We start from the raw sequence: 14,786 nt of genomic DNA on the forward strand, positions 1-14,786 counted from the left end.
ACTATACAGAGTCCAGTGAAGGTACACAAAGGTGATTAAGGAACTGGAGCATCTCTCCTATGAGGAAAGGTTGAGGGACCTGGGACTGTTTAGCAGAGAAGAGAACGCTTGTGGGAGGATCTCATCAGTGAGTATGAATAGGTGATGGGCAGTTGCAAAGAGGACGTAGCCAGGCTCTTTTCAGTGGTGACCAGTGACAGAACAAGAGGATGGGAATGAACTTAAACAGAGGAAAATCTGAAGGTCAGGAAACACTTTATTTTTGCTGTGAGGCACATGTTGCCCAGAGAGTCTGTGAAATCTTCATTCTTGGAGATATTAGAAATTTGTCTAGAGACAGTCCTGGACAGCAAGCTGTAGGTGGTCCTTCAGCAGGGGCTCAGACCAGATGATCTTCAGAGGCCCCTGCCAACCTCAACTAGTTTGTGATTCTGATTCTGTGCATGCACTCTGGCTCTAAATAGAAACTTTAATTTGTAGAGGAAAGTGAAAGAAGAAATCTTCATTCAATTATGGCTAAGCCAAGAATTAATAGAAGTAGTTTTCTGTTTGTGTACCCTAATACTGTCTATTTCATAGAATCACAGAATGGTTTGAGTTGGAAGGGAACTGAAGATCATCCCGTTCCAATGCTCCAGCCATAGGCAAGGGCACCTTCCACTAGACTAGGTTGCTCAAAGACCCATCCAACCTGGTCTTGAATGCTTTCAAGGTTGAGGAATCCACAACTTCTCATCACTGAAAAGAGTCGGGAGTTATAAGCAAGTATAAGTTAAAGTATATGATTCTTATACTAAGTTGTAAGTAAATTGTGACTTTAAGATGACATTTGCAATGTGTGGATGTATATGGAATTTATTCTTGCTTTCAGTGCCATTCAATTAACATGGTCAGTTCTTATAGGTAGAAACTGTCAGAGGTCAGACACGTGGTGCAATCTGAAATGTTAAACCTGGAGTCTGCAATTGTGTTGAAGGAAAAAAATCAACTTTGAACTGATTCTTATTAATTCTCCTATGCCAGTTTGAAGTTCTGATATGCAACTCTTTTTTTTAGCATTGATATTATGCAGTGCCAATACCAAGATCTTCCTGTCTCATGTAGTGACATTTATAAAGCTTTTATAACAGTGTCTTTGGGCAGGCTGCGTCCACTGATTCAGCAACAGTGGGAACCTGGAGATTTTGCAAAATTTTTACAAAATCTTTCTTTGTGACCTTTCTCCTCCCCTTGTATAAATCAGTTAATCATTCTTTGGGTCAATTTTCCTGTCTCTAAAAATAAATTACGATGCAAAATCGCTGCTGCAAAACTTCACTCATGATGTGCCAAAGTGTTTTTGGTATACTGCAGAACTGCCTGCCTTATGCAATGGCTGCGACCTTCTGTGCCTGTGGGACTGTCCTCTAGTGGCTCATCTTCAAAAGGGAGAGAAGCCACACAGTAGCAGCCTCTCTTACTCTCTCTGGAAAACATTACACCAGTAAAATGTCCTCTGTGAACCCTCTCAGCTTGACTTTTATTAAGCAGAGATATAATTTGGATGCGGCAAAGATGACCAACGTTCAGCCTTTGAAGGAGAGAAAGTTACTTGGTGGGTAGGAGTTCTGGTTTTGAGTGCATTTGTGACCTTTCATGATGCTACTCATTCATGTTAATTCACAGAAAATGATAAAAGCTGCCTAGCACTTATGGGTAAGATGTTGCGACAAAGAATGGTGCCTACCATCTTTCAAAACCAATGGATGGAAACACTAGACTTCATGAAGAAACATAATCTCTGACTGTTGCGTTAACTTAATGGCCTTCCAACTGCAAGTGGTCTCACAGACATGGTGCATACTGCCACTATCCAGGTTTGAGAGTCCCCAGTAGCCCTCGCAATGAGGAGTCTCCATGGCTTTCAACATGCTTATAATATAGAAACATGTTGGTTTACTGATTTAATGATATTACTTTAACTTTACAGCCCTCGCTTAGGCTGCCTGCAAGGTGACTTTTCCTTGTTTTCAAGCTTGATGTGTGTTTGCGGAACCCTCAGGACTGAAGGCTGAATGCCAGGCATTGGGCTTATGAATGTTTACACTAGCATGGTGATGCTCCTTGTGTCACTGCTTTTTTGTCTTTGACTGCTACCCCTATTCTTCCTCAGTTCACACACTCCTTATATTAATAGAACCACTAAGTAACACCTTGTGTTACTTCTCTCTTCCTCTCATCCTCATTTTTCCTGACAGAAAATCCTGGCTTAGTATCACATCTTGAATAACTGAATGGCAGTTTGAAGTGTCTGCTGGGACAGGCCTTACTGCTGAGCGTCACTGGTTCAGGTGCATTTAAAATAAGGAGAAATTTCCAGTGAAAATAGTTGGATTTTCTCATGCAGGAAATCAGAATATTGAATTCCAGATAGTAGCCATTTTACATTTATTTAAATTATTTTTCGCTTTCTAAACTTTAGCAGAAACATTTTCATGTTTCAGATTCATTTGGAGCAGCAGCATTTAAAATGAGGTGTTCTGTGGAAATCTATAATTTATGGTCCTTCCCACTTTATGCCAAATGCTAAATTCAATGTAATGTTAAAATGTTTAAATATGTCTTATAGAATATTGCCAAAAATTGGTTTAATAGACACTGCAAATATTTTTGTATTTTTGACAGAGTAATTCAGTATGGCTTGTTTAGATTTTTTTGAGCTTCACCTGTTGCTAGTGATGGCAGATATGTGTATTGCTTAACTGTGAAGTGGCTGGGGCAAGAAACCTCCAAATATCTGCCAGAAAAATGAAATAGTATCAGTAGATGTATATAGATCTAACTGTGTAAATGGTTTTGCAAATGTATTATTTTAAATCAAGTTAAAGATATTCATTTGTTTTTCTAGTTTATACATCTTCAGGTGTATAACAGAAAAGAGAAAATAGGGGCTTTGTGCTGTAGCAAGTGGAGGGCAGTGATGGAGACCTGGAAAAAGGTTGGAGCCTGAGGCTGAACCTGTTTAAGCTGCACTCCTGCCCTTTCCTACCCCTTAATCCTGCATATGATAGCCTCCCAGTGCTGTGGCTTTTGAAGACAGTGACCTACATAGGATTCAGGCTTCAAAACTGTAGTAAGTTTGCTCCTGCAGGAGATGTGTGTTGTAATCTGTCTGGTAACGCAGTGTGCCAGTAATTATATGAGGCAGCCAAGCCTAGAGTCAGTGCAGAAGAAATGTTCCCATTGTCCTTTTCAAGCTGTTTACAGACACCAAAATCTTCCATAGTTAGTGAGCTTTATCGGACAGAGATGCTGCCTTATGTTTATGAGCATTTAGGGCATTTCTATAGTATTGCATAGCATGCAAAACAAAGCTTAAAAATAAAGAATAAACAGAAGCAATAGGAAATCAGCCCAGGGGCCTCTGCAGGTTTGCTGATAGAAGTGGGAGCTATATGCCCTATTTGTATGTCCATATATAATTCATGGGATGTCTCTACCAAGTAATTGTTCTGTCCATGCTTGGGGTGGAAAAATAATTTTGGAAAATATTTGAGAACTGCAAACCTAGGTGATGATCAGATTTCCAGAGGCTTGATTAGCCAGACACTGCACGACTGGCAGAAGTTAATGGAGTTTGGATGAATGCTTGTGCTTAACCATTTTATGGTTGATTTTGGTTTATCGTTTTCAGTAGAATGTTTCGTTCTCTGAACCCATTTTTAATGCTTTATGAAGTGTTTCAAAGGGCAGCTGGCTTCTCCAACTTGGTTTGAAGAATGTCCACAAAACACTTAACTTTAAAGTGTAACAAAAACATCTGCTTTAAAAACCCTTCCCCACCCCGCTTTCTAGGAAGCCTGTACTAGCTCCCTTTCCCCATTGGCTTACCGAGCAAGCTGTGTAAAGAGAAGTAGCTCCTGTGGCTGCTAAAGAAAGTGGCTGAACCAGAGAAGCATTTGTTGAGAGCTTATCCTAGTGTTTGTGCCAGACTGGGTGAACAAGCCTTATTGAGAGGCTTCTTCCTTCCATCAGAAATCAAAATTGTTTCCTTTTGTGACCACTGGCAGGGGGGTGCTTGAAATATGTCAGAAACCATGAGTTAGACTGTATCTGTCAAGTAGTTAGGGCAGTGGATGCTCTCCAAGGATGCTCAGTGCAGGCAAAGCCACGTGCAGGGTAAGCACTGTAAATGTCAATGCGTTTAGCTGAAGCTGCACTCAGGGCTGCTTTCCAGCCAGCAAGTGCGAAGCTAGCGTTTTACCTCTGCAGTGTGTTGCCATTGCAGCGCTGGCTGGTTTTCCACTATTAGCTAATAACTTTATGCATTGCAGATCTGCATGCATGCAGCTTCCTGCTGCAATGTCTGTATTGTTACCTGTCATTTAAAATTAAAAAAGATATCTTGAGATCTGCAGATATGAACACGTCTATTCCTAAGCAGAGTAAGAAGAGTAACTTTTGTACCTTTTTGTGGTGGTTGTGCAGTTTGTGCCATTTGTGAGGGTAAAACAACACTAAGGCTAGGAAACTAAAGTCTTTAATGCTTTCTTGCCAAGAGAAATCTTAAACCTTATTTCCCATGAGATGCTTAATTCAATAAAATAGCCTTCTTTTGAACTTTTTAAGTAGGAGCCAGCAGAGGCTTTTTTGGGTAGCAAGGGAAAGGTTTGCAGGTTCTGTGAGGACCATCATCCTCAGGCTGTGCCTTAAAGGGAGTATTACATGTATCTCTTGAAAACAGGCATTGTCAGCAAGAACTTGGCCAGAGGTGGTCTCCTGCATGTTCCTGATGGTAAAAAATATTATATCATGTATGAAGTTATTGTGAAACTCAAGCCCAGATCATGAGAGAAACCCTTATCTTGTTTTATGCAGTCGAGAGGAGCACTGATAAGCATCTGATTAGCTTAGGCATTCTGAGTATGTCTAAGCATCCATGAAAAGTCAGATAAAAGGCAAATAACTGGCACATCTCAAGACATTGTGATGGTGTAGTGTACGTGTGTAGATGCTGATAACTATGCAACCAGGAACTTCTAGCCTGTAAAATTTGTGATCATGAAGAGGAGACTTGTGGAAGACTGACCTCTGGAATTCCAAAGCAGAATCGGTGTGCTTCATGTGGCTTTCAGAACTGATGCCGTAAAAAAACCCCAATGAAACAAGCACAGGCTGCAACTTTCTTGTCCTAACAGTTAATATTGCAGAATTTGGGAATGCTTTGTGCTTCCAAGTATCAAGCTCCTCCTTTACTTCATATTGTGGATTTAAAGGTCTGACTTTGGACATATGATTTTGGAGATGTGTGAAGACACTAAAGCAATGATAATATATCCTTCTCTGGGAAGAAAAAGTAACTATGGTCAGGGCAGTCATTTGATCTTAGTGGTGTAGTTTTACAGAAAAGATACATCATCTTCAGGACCTAGCTGAAAATGTAAGTAATTGCATAATTGCATATTAAAATTTCTAGTACTTATCTTGTTCATTCCCTTGGTAGTTTTGTTTTAATACCCCTAACATAAAATAACCCCATAAAGAAATAATTGAACTTGGAAATTAAGAGGATGAGATATTGAACCAGTGCCCATTACTTCATCTTCTTTTCATGGATGGTTTCCTGGCCTGTTAAAATATTGAGCAGTGTGTGAGTACAGCTTTTTAGCTTTTGTATGCCCCTGTGAATTTGTGAGGCAAGTGCAGATGCTACCCAAGGATGCAGTACTCACTGGGGAGTTAGATATGAGAAACTGGGTTACGTTACCTGGGCCCTAGATGTTCAAGTAATTCACAGTATAATCTTATTATGTTATTGTATCTGAATGCCTTATAGTTGGCACAAAAAACAATAGTAGTCTTTTCCAACATCTCATCAGGCTCACTAGATTAGCTTGTTATTCTGATTGAACATCATTTTAATAAAATATATTATTATATATTTACTGATTTGTTTGTTAATATGCCACAAAATACTGTGATGAATCTTTATGGCTAATCTTACTTAGGCATAAATAAATTTATGAGTTGTATCTGTTAAAACAGTATTTTTAATGTTTTTATATTCTTTTTATTTGCTTTCTTATGCAATTGCTTGTGTAATAAATATGCAGGGTTTTTTTACTGTCATTAGTTCAAAATAGATGTCAAAGGAAATTTTCTTTCAGATATATTTCATTTTGCTTCAAAAATAGTTTTTTAAAATAGCCTTCAGTATAGCAAAGGGAAAATATTTTACGTCCTTCATAAAGATGTATTAGGTGGTTTTTCTATGAGTTTTTACACTAATATTTTGACCATTAGTGTAGGGGAATCATACTGCATACTCAGCCTTTGGACCAGGTATCAATGGTTCCTCTAAAATCACTTCATTGTGTAATAAAAGTATTCAGTAAAAACTGTACAGATGTTGTTTGGTAGAGGGAGGCTGTCCTGGACTGTTCAGTGCTGCAGGAAGAACAGCAGACAGGGGAAAAGAAAACAGCTGCTTCTTAATGAGATTTTTTGTCTTGCCAAGGAAAATTAAAATAAATGTCATTTATCTATGTTGTTTCCTGTCACGTGCTGCTTGTGTATCGATGACCAACCTTACAATACTCTGTCCTTTCAATACAATTAAGTCATCTTCCTTATTTATTTGTGGTTACTAGAAGTCAGTATTATGTTACTGAAGCATATACATACTGAAGATAGGAAAATGTGGACAGTGCTTTATGCTCGTTATAAGTTATGTCCTTTAATTTAAGGCAAAATAGCAATAATCACCAGGAACGGAAAGAGAATTACAATGCATTATAGTTCAGTGGTTTTTACCTTGGAGCACCAGAAGGTTAGTAATTATATACCTATCAATTAAAAGGAGGAAAAAGTATCCAGCTTATGGTGGTATGTGCCATTTCCTCAACTCTGTGCTTTCTTTGGGAGGAAAATCCTTGCAGTGAATCTGGAAACAGTGCCAGATCCTTCCTTAATGTGGCTGAGTCAGATAAGACTTGAATATTTTTGCTCCATACCCGTATGGAGTGTCAACAATCATAGCATCAACGTATCAGAGGTGTTTGTAAAGTAGTCTTGAGTACTTCAGATTTAAATTTGTAATTCAAAGTCAGAATGTAATAACTGCTTTCTACTTCATTCTGCTATTTTGGTTAAAAAATCTTATTTTAAATTCAGTTACTATTAAAAATATTTTTCTTCTTTGTTTATTTTTATTCCAATTTGCAGCAGTCACCCTTACTGTTCAGAAAATATGAAAGAGGAATGGCAGCAGGCTTTTTTGTCAGTTGTTCTTTGGTAAACAGGGATAATTGATTTGTCTGTTATCACAGGGTGGTTCGTCTATACCTGGAGGGTGTTTCTTTTGGTTTTGTTTTGTTTCTTCTTCATAGCTGTGCACATATTAATTTCTTCTACAGATTATCTTAAACAGTTTGGTGTCTCTTAGTTGCACTGCACATTACATGATTAGATTGAGTAGTGAAAAGAATTATAGAAGTCAGCAGGTTTCCAGATTCTTGACATTTCATAAACCAGTGTTTTATGCATGTTAATTTCTATATAGAGTCAGTGCCTTGGAATTTGGAGTCCAGAGAGCACTGTTCTTCAATATTGCAAAACCATATTTTCTTCTCAGTAAAAAAAAAAGATAACTTTTCTAGCTGTTTTTGTGATGGCTCAAGGTTCGTAAACTTCTTGTGTGCTTTTCATTGCCACATTACTTTTGGGACTAGAGGTTTGAAAGTGGGGCCAATAAATGCTAACATTTATTTCCATCAAGTAAAAATGTATCCAATCTCATTATGATATTCATAGTTACACTAAAGGTCAGATTTTTTATTTTCATGCGCACCCTTAAAATTTGCAGTTATTCTGTCAGAATGGCAGCTGTGGAGCTACAAAATTCAGGAAATCTAAAGATCCTTTCGGAAGACTCATCGTTAAACACAAACTAAGTAGACCTGTAGCCAGTGTGGAGTTCAACGAAGATTAAAAGTAGAACAGCAGTTGCTGTTGTCTCAGATTTCTGGATGCTCAGTTTTGGATCAATGTGCTGTGTTCCACTCTGCTGGTATTCTCCAAGGTCTATATCCTCTAGAAATCAGCAGGAATGTGACTCAATCCAGAAAAGTAAAAAAAGACTACTTTTTCTAATGAAGCTGTAATTGCATGTAGCCTTCAGCAGACATTTTATAGACTTGAGAATCAGCAATTTTCCATACAAGTTATAGAGGATCCTTGCTGCTGGAACCTGTGAACTCCAAGAGGAGGTGGTCAGAGACTTGCTAGCCCGACTGGACAGTCACAAGTCTATGGGGCCAGACGGGATTCACCCTAGGGTACTGAAGGAGCTGGCGGATGTGCTGGCCAAACCCCTTTCCATCATCTTCCAACAGTCCTGGAAGACTGGGGAAGTCCCACTGGACTGGAGGCTGGCTGATGTTGTGCCCATCTACAAAAAGGGCCGCAGGGAGGACCCAGGAAACTACAGGCCTCTCAGTCTGACCTCAGTGCCAGGGAAAGTCATGGAACAGGTGATCTTGAGTGCTATCATGAAGCACATGCAAGAGAACCGGGTGATCAGGCCCAGTCAACATGGGTTCACAAAAGGCAGGTCTTGCCAAACTAACCTGATCGCCTTCTATGACAAAGTGACCCGGCTACTGGATGAGGGAAAGGCTGTGGATGTGGTCTGCCTGGACTTCAGCAAAGCCTTTGACACAGTTTCTCACAGCGTTCTGCTTGAGAAACTGTCAGCCTCTGGCCTGGACAGGCGCACACTCTCCTGGGTGGAAAACTGGTTGGATGGCCGGGCCCAGAGAGTGGTGGGAAATGGTGTGAAATCCAGCTGGAGGCCAGTGACAAGTGGGGTTCCCCAGGGCTCAGTGCTGGGTCCAGCCCTGTTCAGTGTCTTCATCAATGACCTGGATGAAGGCATCGAGTGCACCCTTAGCAAGTTTGCGGACGACACTAAGCTGGGTGGAAGTGTCGATCTGCTGGAGGGTAGGGAGGCTCTGCAAAGGGATCTGAACAGGCTGGACCGCTGGGCAGAGTCCAACGGCATGAGGTTTAACAAGGCCAAATGCCGGGTCCTTCACTTGGGGCACAACAACCCTATGCAGTGCTACAGACTGAGAGAAGTCTGTCTAGAAAGCTGCCTGGAGGAGAGGGACCTGGGGGTGTTGGTTGACAGCGACTGAACATGAGCCAGCAGTGTGCCCAGGTGGCCAAGAAGGCCAATGGCATCTTGGCTTGTATCAGAAACGGCGTGACCAGCAGGTCCAGGGAGGTTATCCTCCCTCTGTACTCGGCACTGGTGAGACCGCTCCTCGAATACTGTGTTCAGTTCTGGGCCCCTCACCACAAGAAGGATGTTGAGGCTCTGGAGAGAGTCCAGAGAAGAGCAACAAAGCTGGTGAGGGGGCTGGAGAACAGGCCTTATGAGGAGCGGCTGAGAGAGCTGGGGTTGTTTAGCCTGGAGAAGAGGAGGCTGAGGGGTGACCTCATTGCTCTCTACAACTACCTGAAAGGACGTTGTGGAGAGGAGGGAGCTGGCCTCTTCTCCCAAGTGACAGGGGACAGGACAAGAGGGAATGGCCTCAAGCTCCGACAGGGGAGGTTTAGGCTAGACGTTAGGAAAAAATTCTTTACAGAAAGGGTCATTGGGCACTGGAACAGGCTGCCCAGGGAGGTGGTTGAGTCACCTTCCCTGGAGGTGTTCAAGGCACGGGTGGACGAGGTGCTGAGGGATATGGTTTAGTGTTTGGTAGGAACGGTTGGACTCGGTGATCCGGTGGGTCTCTTCCAACCTGGTTATTCTGTGATTCTGTGAACTCAGATACATTTGTTCTTTCCTACCCATTTAGTCTCTGCTCCAGCTATTTTATGTGCACTGCCCGTGATGATTTTGTTTTGCTTAGTGTTCTGCTGGGAAGTGAGACCTTCCTAGTACATGTCATGTAAGTTTAGGCATCTTTGGTAGCAACATGAGTGTCTATTGCAATTGTTTTTAATGACTGCGAGTTTCTTTTGATACTAGGTGATGCAGATGTATCTCCCATTCTGTGGGATTGCCATATCCAATGCTCAGCTATTTGCAGCTTCAAGAAAGGAATATGACAGAAGCAGGGTAAGTAAAAAATGTATATCAGACCAATATCAAATTTTCATCTTTTGTTCCTATAGATTCCAGCTATGCAAAGCACGCAGTTTTAACTATGTTTTGTTTTTTAAAAAAAAATGCTTTTTCAACACATATCACTATCTTGACTGAGACAGCAAGTAGAGAGCATGGGAAGGAAATGTGCTTATGGTCATGGCTGTTGTTTCTTGGTGTCAGTTCCACGTTTTGTAGTGGTGAAACTATTGTGTTTGTGACAGTACAGGGGAGAGAGTTACTTTGGCAGAGATTCAAACTTATAAAATTCCAGAAATATCAAACTTTTGCCATCCTGAATTTGCAATATTCAATTCATGTGCAAATGATGTGGATATATCTTTATAAAAACAAGCAAAAAAAAAACCCCACCTCTATATGTGCAGGGTTTTGACAGCATGTGTCTGCATTGAGACATTACTCATGATTTGTTGCCATGCATGAGTTGGGACAGGAGGTTCCAAGGAACTAAAAATAACGCTGAGCTCACATCATTTACTTCTCAGAGAGGTCTTTAAAAATAAAATGGTAATCTGAGTTGGTTTTATAATTTTTGGTGGTTTTTTTTTTTTAACCACCTTTCCTGCAATGGTGGGAAATGATACTTTTGTTATTATGCATCACAGCTCACCAAAGCTTCAGTAGAAATACCACTAGTAGTGTTGAATTTACTCTTGCTTCACAAAGCAGGGGAAACCACAGTGGGGTGCATCTGTGTATTGAGCACTGGCATTTGTATTTTCAGAATTTTTGTGATTTCCATGTATGGAAACAAATGCTTTCCGCTACTTTGAAAACTAACAATAGCCATTTTCTAGTGGTGTATATATTTAAGTGTCATGAAGCATCTGAGCATGTCCAGATCTGACTACAGACCACTATGTTTTGGGGTGGAGGCGTGCAGACTTGGGGGGAAAAAAATGTTCTGCCCAAAATTCCAGGTTTTTTTTCTTTGATGTTCAAACAATATAATTGTTTGATACTTAGAGACTTAAAATTTACTGCAGATTCCCAGCCTACAGGGAACAGTGACGGACTTCTGAGGAGTCTGTGTTTAATCTTCTGAGGCAGACATTCAGCAGAGAAGTATTGCAGACATTCTTATTGTCCATTAGAAAATGGATGTTGGATACATCAGAAAATCAGATTAGAGATACAGATTCTTTGTTTCTTGTTGCTGCTTCAGCCATGAGAGGCATAAGAAATATCATTGCCACTTGACAGCTATGTGGTGGTCTGTACTTAATGGCATTTTTGATCTTCTGGTAGGCTTTAGTTTTACCTAGACCATGGCTGAAATTAGTTGACAAGTAACACTTGATGGTCAAGCCGATAACTATGCCTTCCCTACCAAACTGGTGGCAACTTCCACTGACTATGACCAACATTTTGCTGAAGACTACTGTGTTAGTAGAGCTAATGGCACTAACATTTATATTCTTACCTATATGGATGTTCTTTAGTGTCAGTGCCCTAAACCGGAGTAAAGGAAAAAGCATAGTTCTTTGGACCATGATAAAAAAGAACATGGCTTATTATCTTTAAAGCTGATTAAATGAGAGGGGAAACCCTTCATTTTAAAACATTGTATTTTGCAGATGTGTTGTTAGTTGTAAAGATTAGATCAGAATGCTGTTGGATAATGGAAGTATTTGTGTGTTGTTGTTTTCTCTTTCCAGCTTTGAGGATGGAAAATGGTAATAAATGAATAAAATGGTGTTTAAAAGTTTTAAATGTACTAGCAGATTCAATATAGCAAATAAAGTAACTCAATCCATACTGCGTACTTGAAGAGTTACATTGCAGCCATTGTTTAATTTTTATACCACAGTAGTTTGAATAGCTTGAAAGATTCCTGTCGTTTGCCAGAAGCTGGATTGTACCCAGTTGTGAGCTAAGAAATACTTCTTTCTTCAGATACCCCTGCCCCAAGACCGTTGCCATAATCAGTAAGAACTTTATTTGAATGAAGATTTCAGTGGATTGTTCTTATTAAAATCAATACCAGAGGTTATGTCTCTTTTGCAATTCTCCATGTATTTATTTATTCTACAGCCAACACAAGAGTTTTCTATCATTGTGTGCAGGCTTTACTGGAAGTAGTGAATGACCTCTTTGAGGAACAGACTGACTTAGAGAAAATTGTCAAGAAAATTATGCATCGGGCCCAAACTCTGCTGAAATGTGAACGGTGCTCAGTATTACTTCTGGAAGATATCGAATCACCAGTAAGTATGTCTGCACATTCTGTAGAAAAGCTAATACTTGAGTGGTGGACCAGCAGCTTGTATTGTGGTGAAGCTGTTTCATATCATATGTAAGTATTGGACAGCAAGTATTCTTCCAGCACATCGTTCTTAAATGATTCTTAACCAATAAGCAGCTAAGCCCCACAGGGAATGGAGTTGGAAGGTTAAAAGTGTTAAAACTCATAGGCTGTGATAAAGACAGTTTAGTAGGTAAAGTGAAAGCTGTGTGCACAAGCAAAGCAAAATAAAGAATTCATATGCTACTTCCAGTTGGCAGGCAGGTGTTCTGTCATTTCCAGAAGATCAGGGTTTTATCATATGTAATGATTACTTGGGATGACAAATGCCGTAATTCTTTAAAGTGCCTCAGTTTCCCCTCCTTCCCACAGCTTTTATTGCTGAGTGTGACGTCATGTGGCATGAGATATCCCTTTGGTCAGCTGGGGTCAACTATTACTGTCTGTGTCCCCTCGCGGTCTATTGTGTACCCCCCAATGTACTCACTGAGGGGGCAGGGTGAGAAACAAAGAATGCCTTGATGCTGTATGTATTGTTCTGCTGTAATAAAAACATCCCTGTGTTATCAACACTGTTTTCATCACAAAACTAGACTATATCGCTACACAAGCTGATGTGAAGAAAACTAACTCTATTCCAGCCAAACCCAGTGCGGCCACTTTTTCAAGTAGAAACAGAAAGGTACATTTATGATTCCGTGTCATTTAAAGGTGTTTAATGGAATGTCTGTAAGTTGCTGATGGATCTAATGATCAGTGGTGTGATCCAGCTGATGTGCTGTGATTCTCAGTTGTTTGTGTCATAGAATTAGTGCTTACTACAGAGCAGCCAGGTTAGCTTAACTGAGGAGCAAGGTGCTCCTCTGGCCTGCTAAAAAAGAAAAATTACCTAATTTATTATCAAGTTTTTTTTTGCTCAGTTCCTTTCTTTCATAGTATAACCATTAGAAGGAAAGAAAAATTCTGTATCTTCGTTTACATTTACTTGGAATTTATGATCTTGCTAATGTTTACAGACTAATGCCATATTAAACAGGTAGTGCTTGCAAGCAGTTTCAGAACCAGAAACAGTTGCATCATCAAACAAAACTTTAATGCTCATTTTTAGAACTAAACTTTTCTGCATACATTCCAATAAATAATTATCAGGCCTCTTTGCTGACGTTTCTAGTGTTCATACTTCTGCATGCCTTGTTGTTGTTTAACTGTTGCAAATTGAAATACTTATGTAGTTACTATTCTAGTATCTGATGCGGTACATCTTTAATCAGAGTACTGGTCCCTCAGAAATAACGGGTGAAAATGAACTTACTGAGAGTCTGTTGACTGATCATCCTGTCTGTTCAGCAACTCAGTGGTCTTTTCAGCGGTCGTCAGCTTCTGAACTTTTCATTAATGGGAGGGAGGTTGTATTTTAATGTCAAAAAACAGTGAGACAGTAAGGGCTAAACCTGCAGCACAGCGAGTTTTCTCAGCTATTTTGGTGGCCACTGCTCCATGGGATTTGTCTCTTCCTGAAAGTTTTCTACTTGCTTTAGCTGTGTTTGCATGGGTATGTCTGGGAGTAGCTACGTTTACACATTTTAACAAGTTTATTTAATACTTTCCAAAATAAATGATGAGAACCAGTCTCAGTTCCTAAATGATGAAAATACTGTGGAAAGATAAGTCCTCTTGTTGTCTTGAACTAGTAATTTTTCCCTAAGATATCAGAAAATCCATTGGAAAAGACGCATTTGCCTACAAATGTCTGGGTAGTTACGTACTTGTTCTTGTGACAGGAAGAAGCTTTTGCATTGAGCAGATGAAGTGAAACTATGACTTGAAGCATTACAGATGTATGTTTGGTTTTTGCAATTGCTCTGTCCACTTGACCAAGGAACAATTATTTTATTACAGAACTCTGCTAAGCTGAACAGATGGATATAAGCTATATGCAAGTGTTTCTCAAGAGCTGAATTTCTAGCAGTTTTGAGATGGGCTTTCACTGAGACTTTGTAGTAATGCCATTGGTAGGGTGTGAGAGCCTCTTAAAAAATGTTTAAGATTTTTATGACTATTGTTAGTAGTAGTAAAATAAGTGACTGCCTTTATACTGGTAGCTCCCTTCAGTGTTTTCAGACTATTCAGCACTACCAATCCTCCTTTCTACTGATATTAGAAGTGGCTGAAGGATAAAAATGTCACTTGTAATGTCATTCTTTTTTTTATCCAAGTATCTTTGGATTCACTGACTCCGTAATTGATTACTAGTTGCTGGGCTGTGACAGGTCTAAATGATTATCAGAGACAGAATCATAAGTTTGTGTGTTTGGCAGGAAAAAAACCCATTATTTTCTTTCCTGGAGGAAAGATATGATTCTTATTTAATTTAAACTAAGAAAAATC

The 14,786-nt window shown here is 39.8% G+C and overlaps 1 protein-coding gene across 6 annotated transcripts in view; it reads left to right on the top strand.

Moving 5' to 3' along the window:
• The window catches only part of PDE11A (phosphodiesterase 11A), a 131,080-nt gene that overhangs the window by 42,455 nt on the left and 73,839 nt on the right, over positions 1–14,786 (top strand). For all 6 annotated transcript variants that reach the window (XM_069861038.1, XM_069861041.1, XM_069861042.1 and 3 more), the window contains exons 3-4: positions 10,016–10,105; positions 12,220–12,360. In XM_069861038.1, coding sequence (XP_069717139.1) covers positions 10,016–10,105; positions 12,220–12,360 — 231 coding nt within the window. The remainder of the gene's footprint in view (positions 1–10,015; positions 10,106–12,219; positions 12,361–14,786) is intronic.

The sequence above is a fragment of the Phaenicophaeus curvirostris genome, chromosome 7, assembly GCF_032191515.1.
Source record: "Phaenicophaeus curvirostris isolate KB17595 chromosome 7, BPBGC_Pcur_1.0, whole genome shotgun sequence".
Taxonomy (NCBI): Eukaryota; Metazoa; Chordata; class Aves; order Cuculiformes; family Cuculidae; genus Phaenicophaeus; species Phaenicophaeus curvirostris.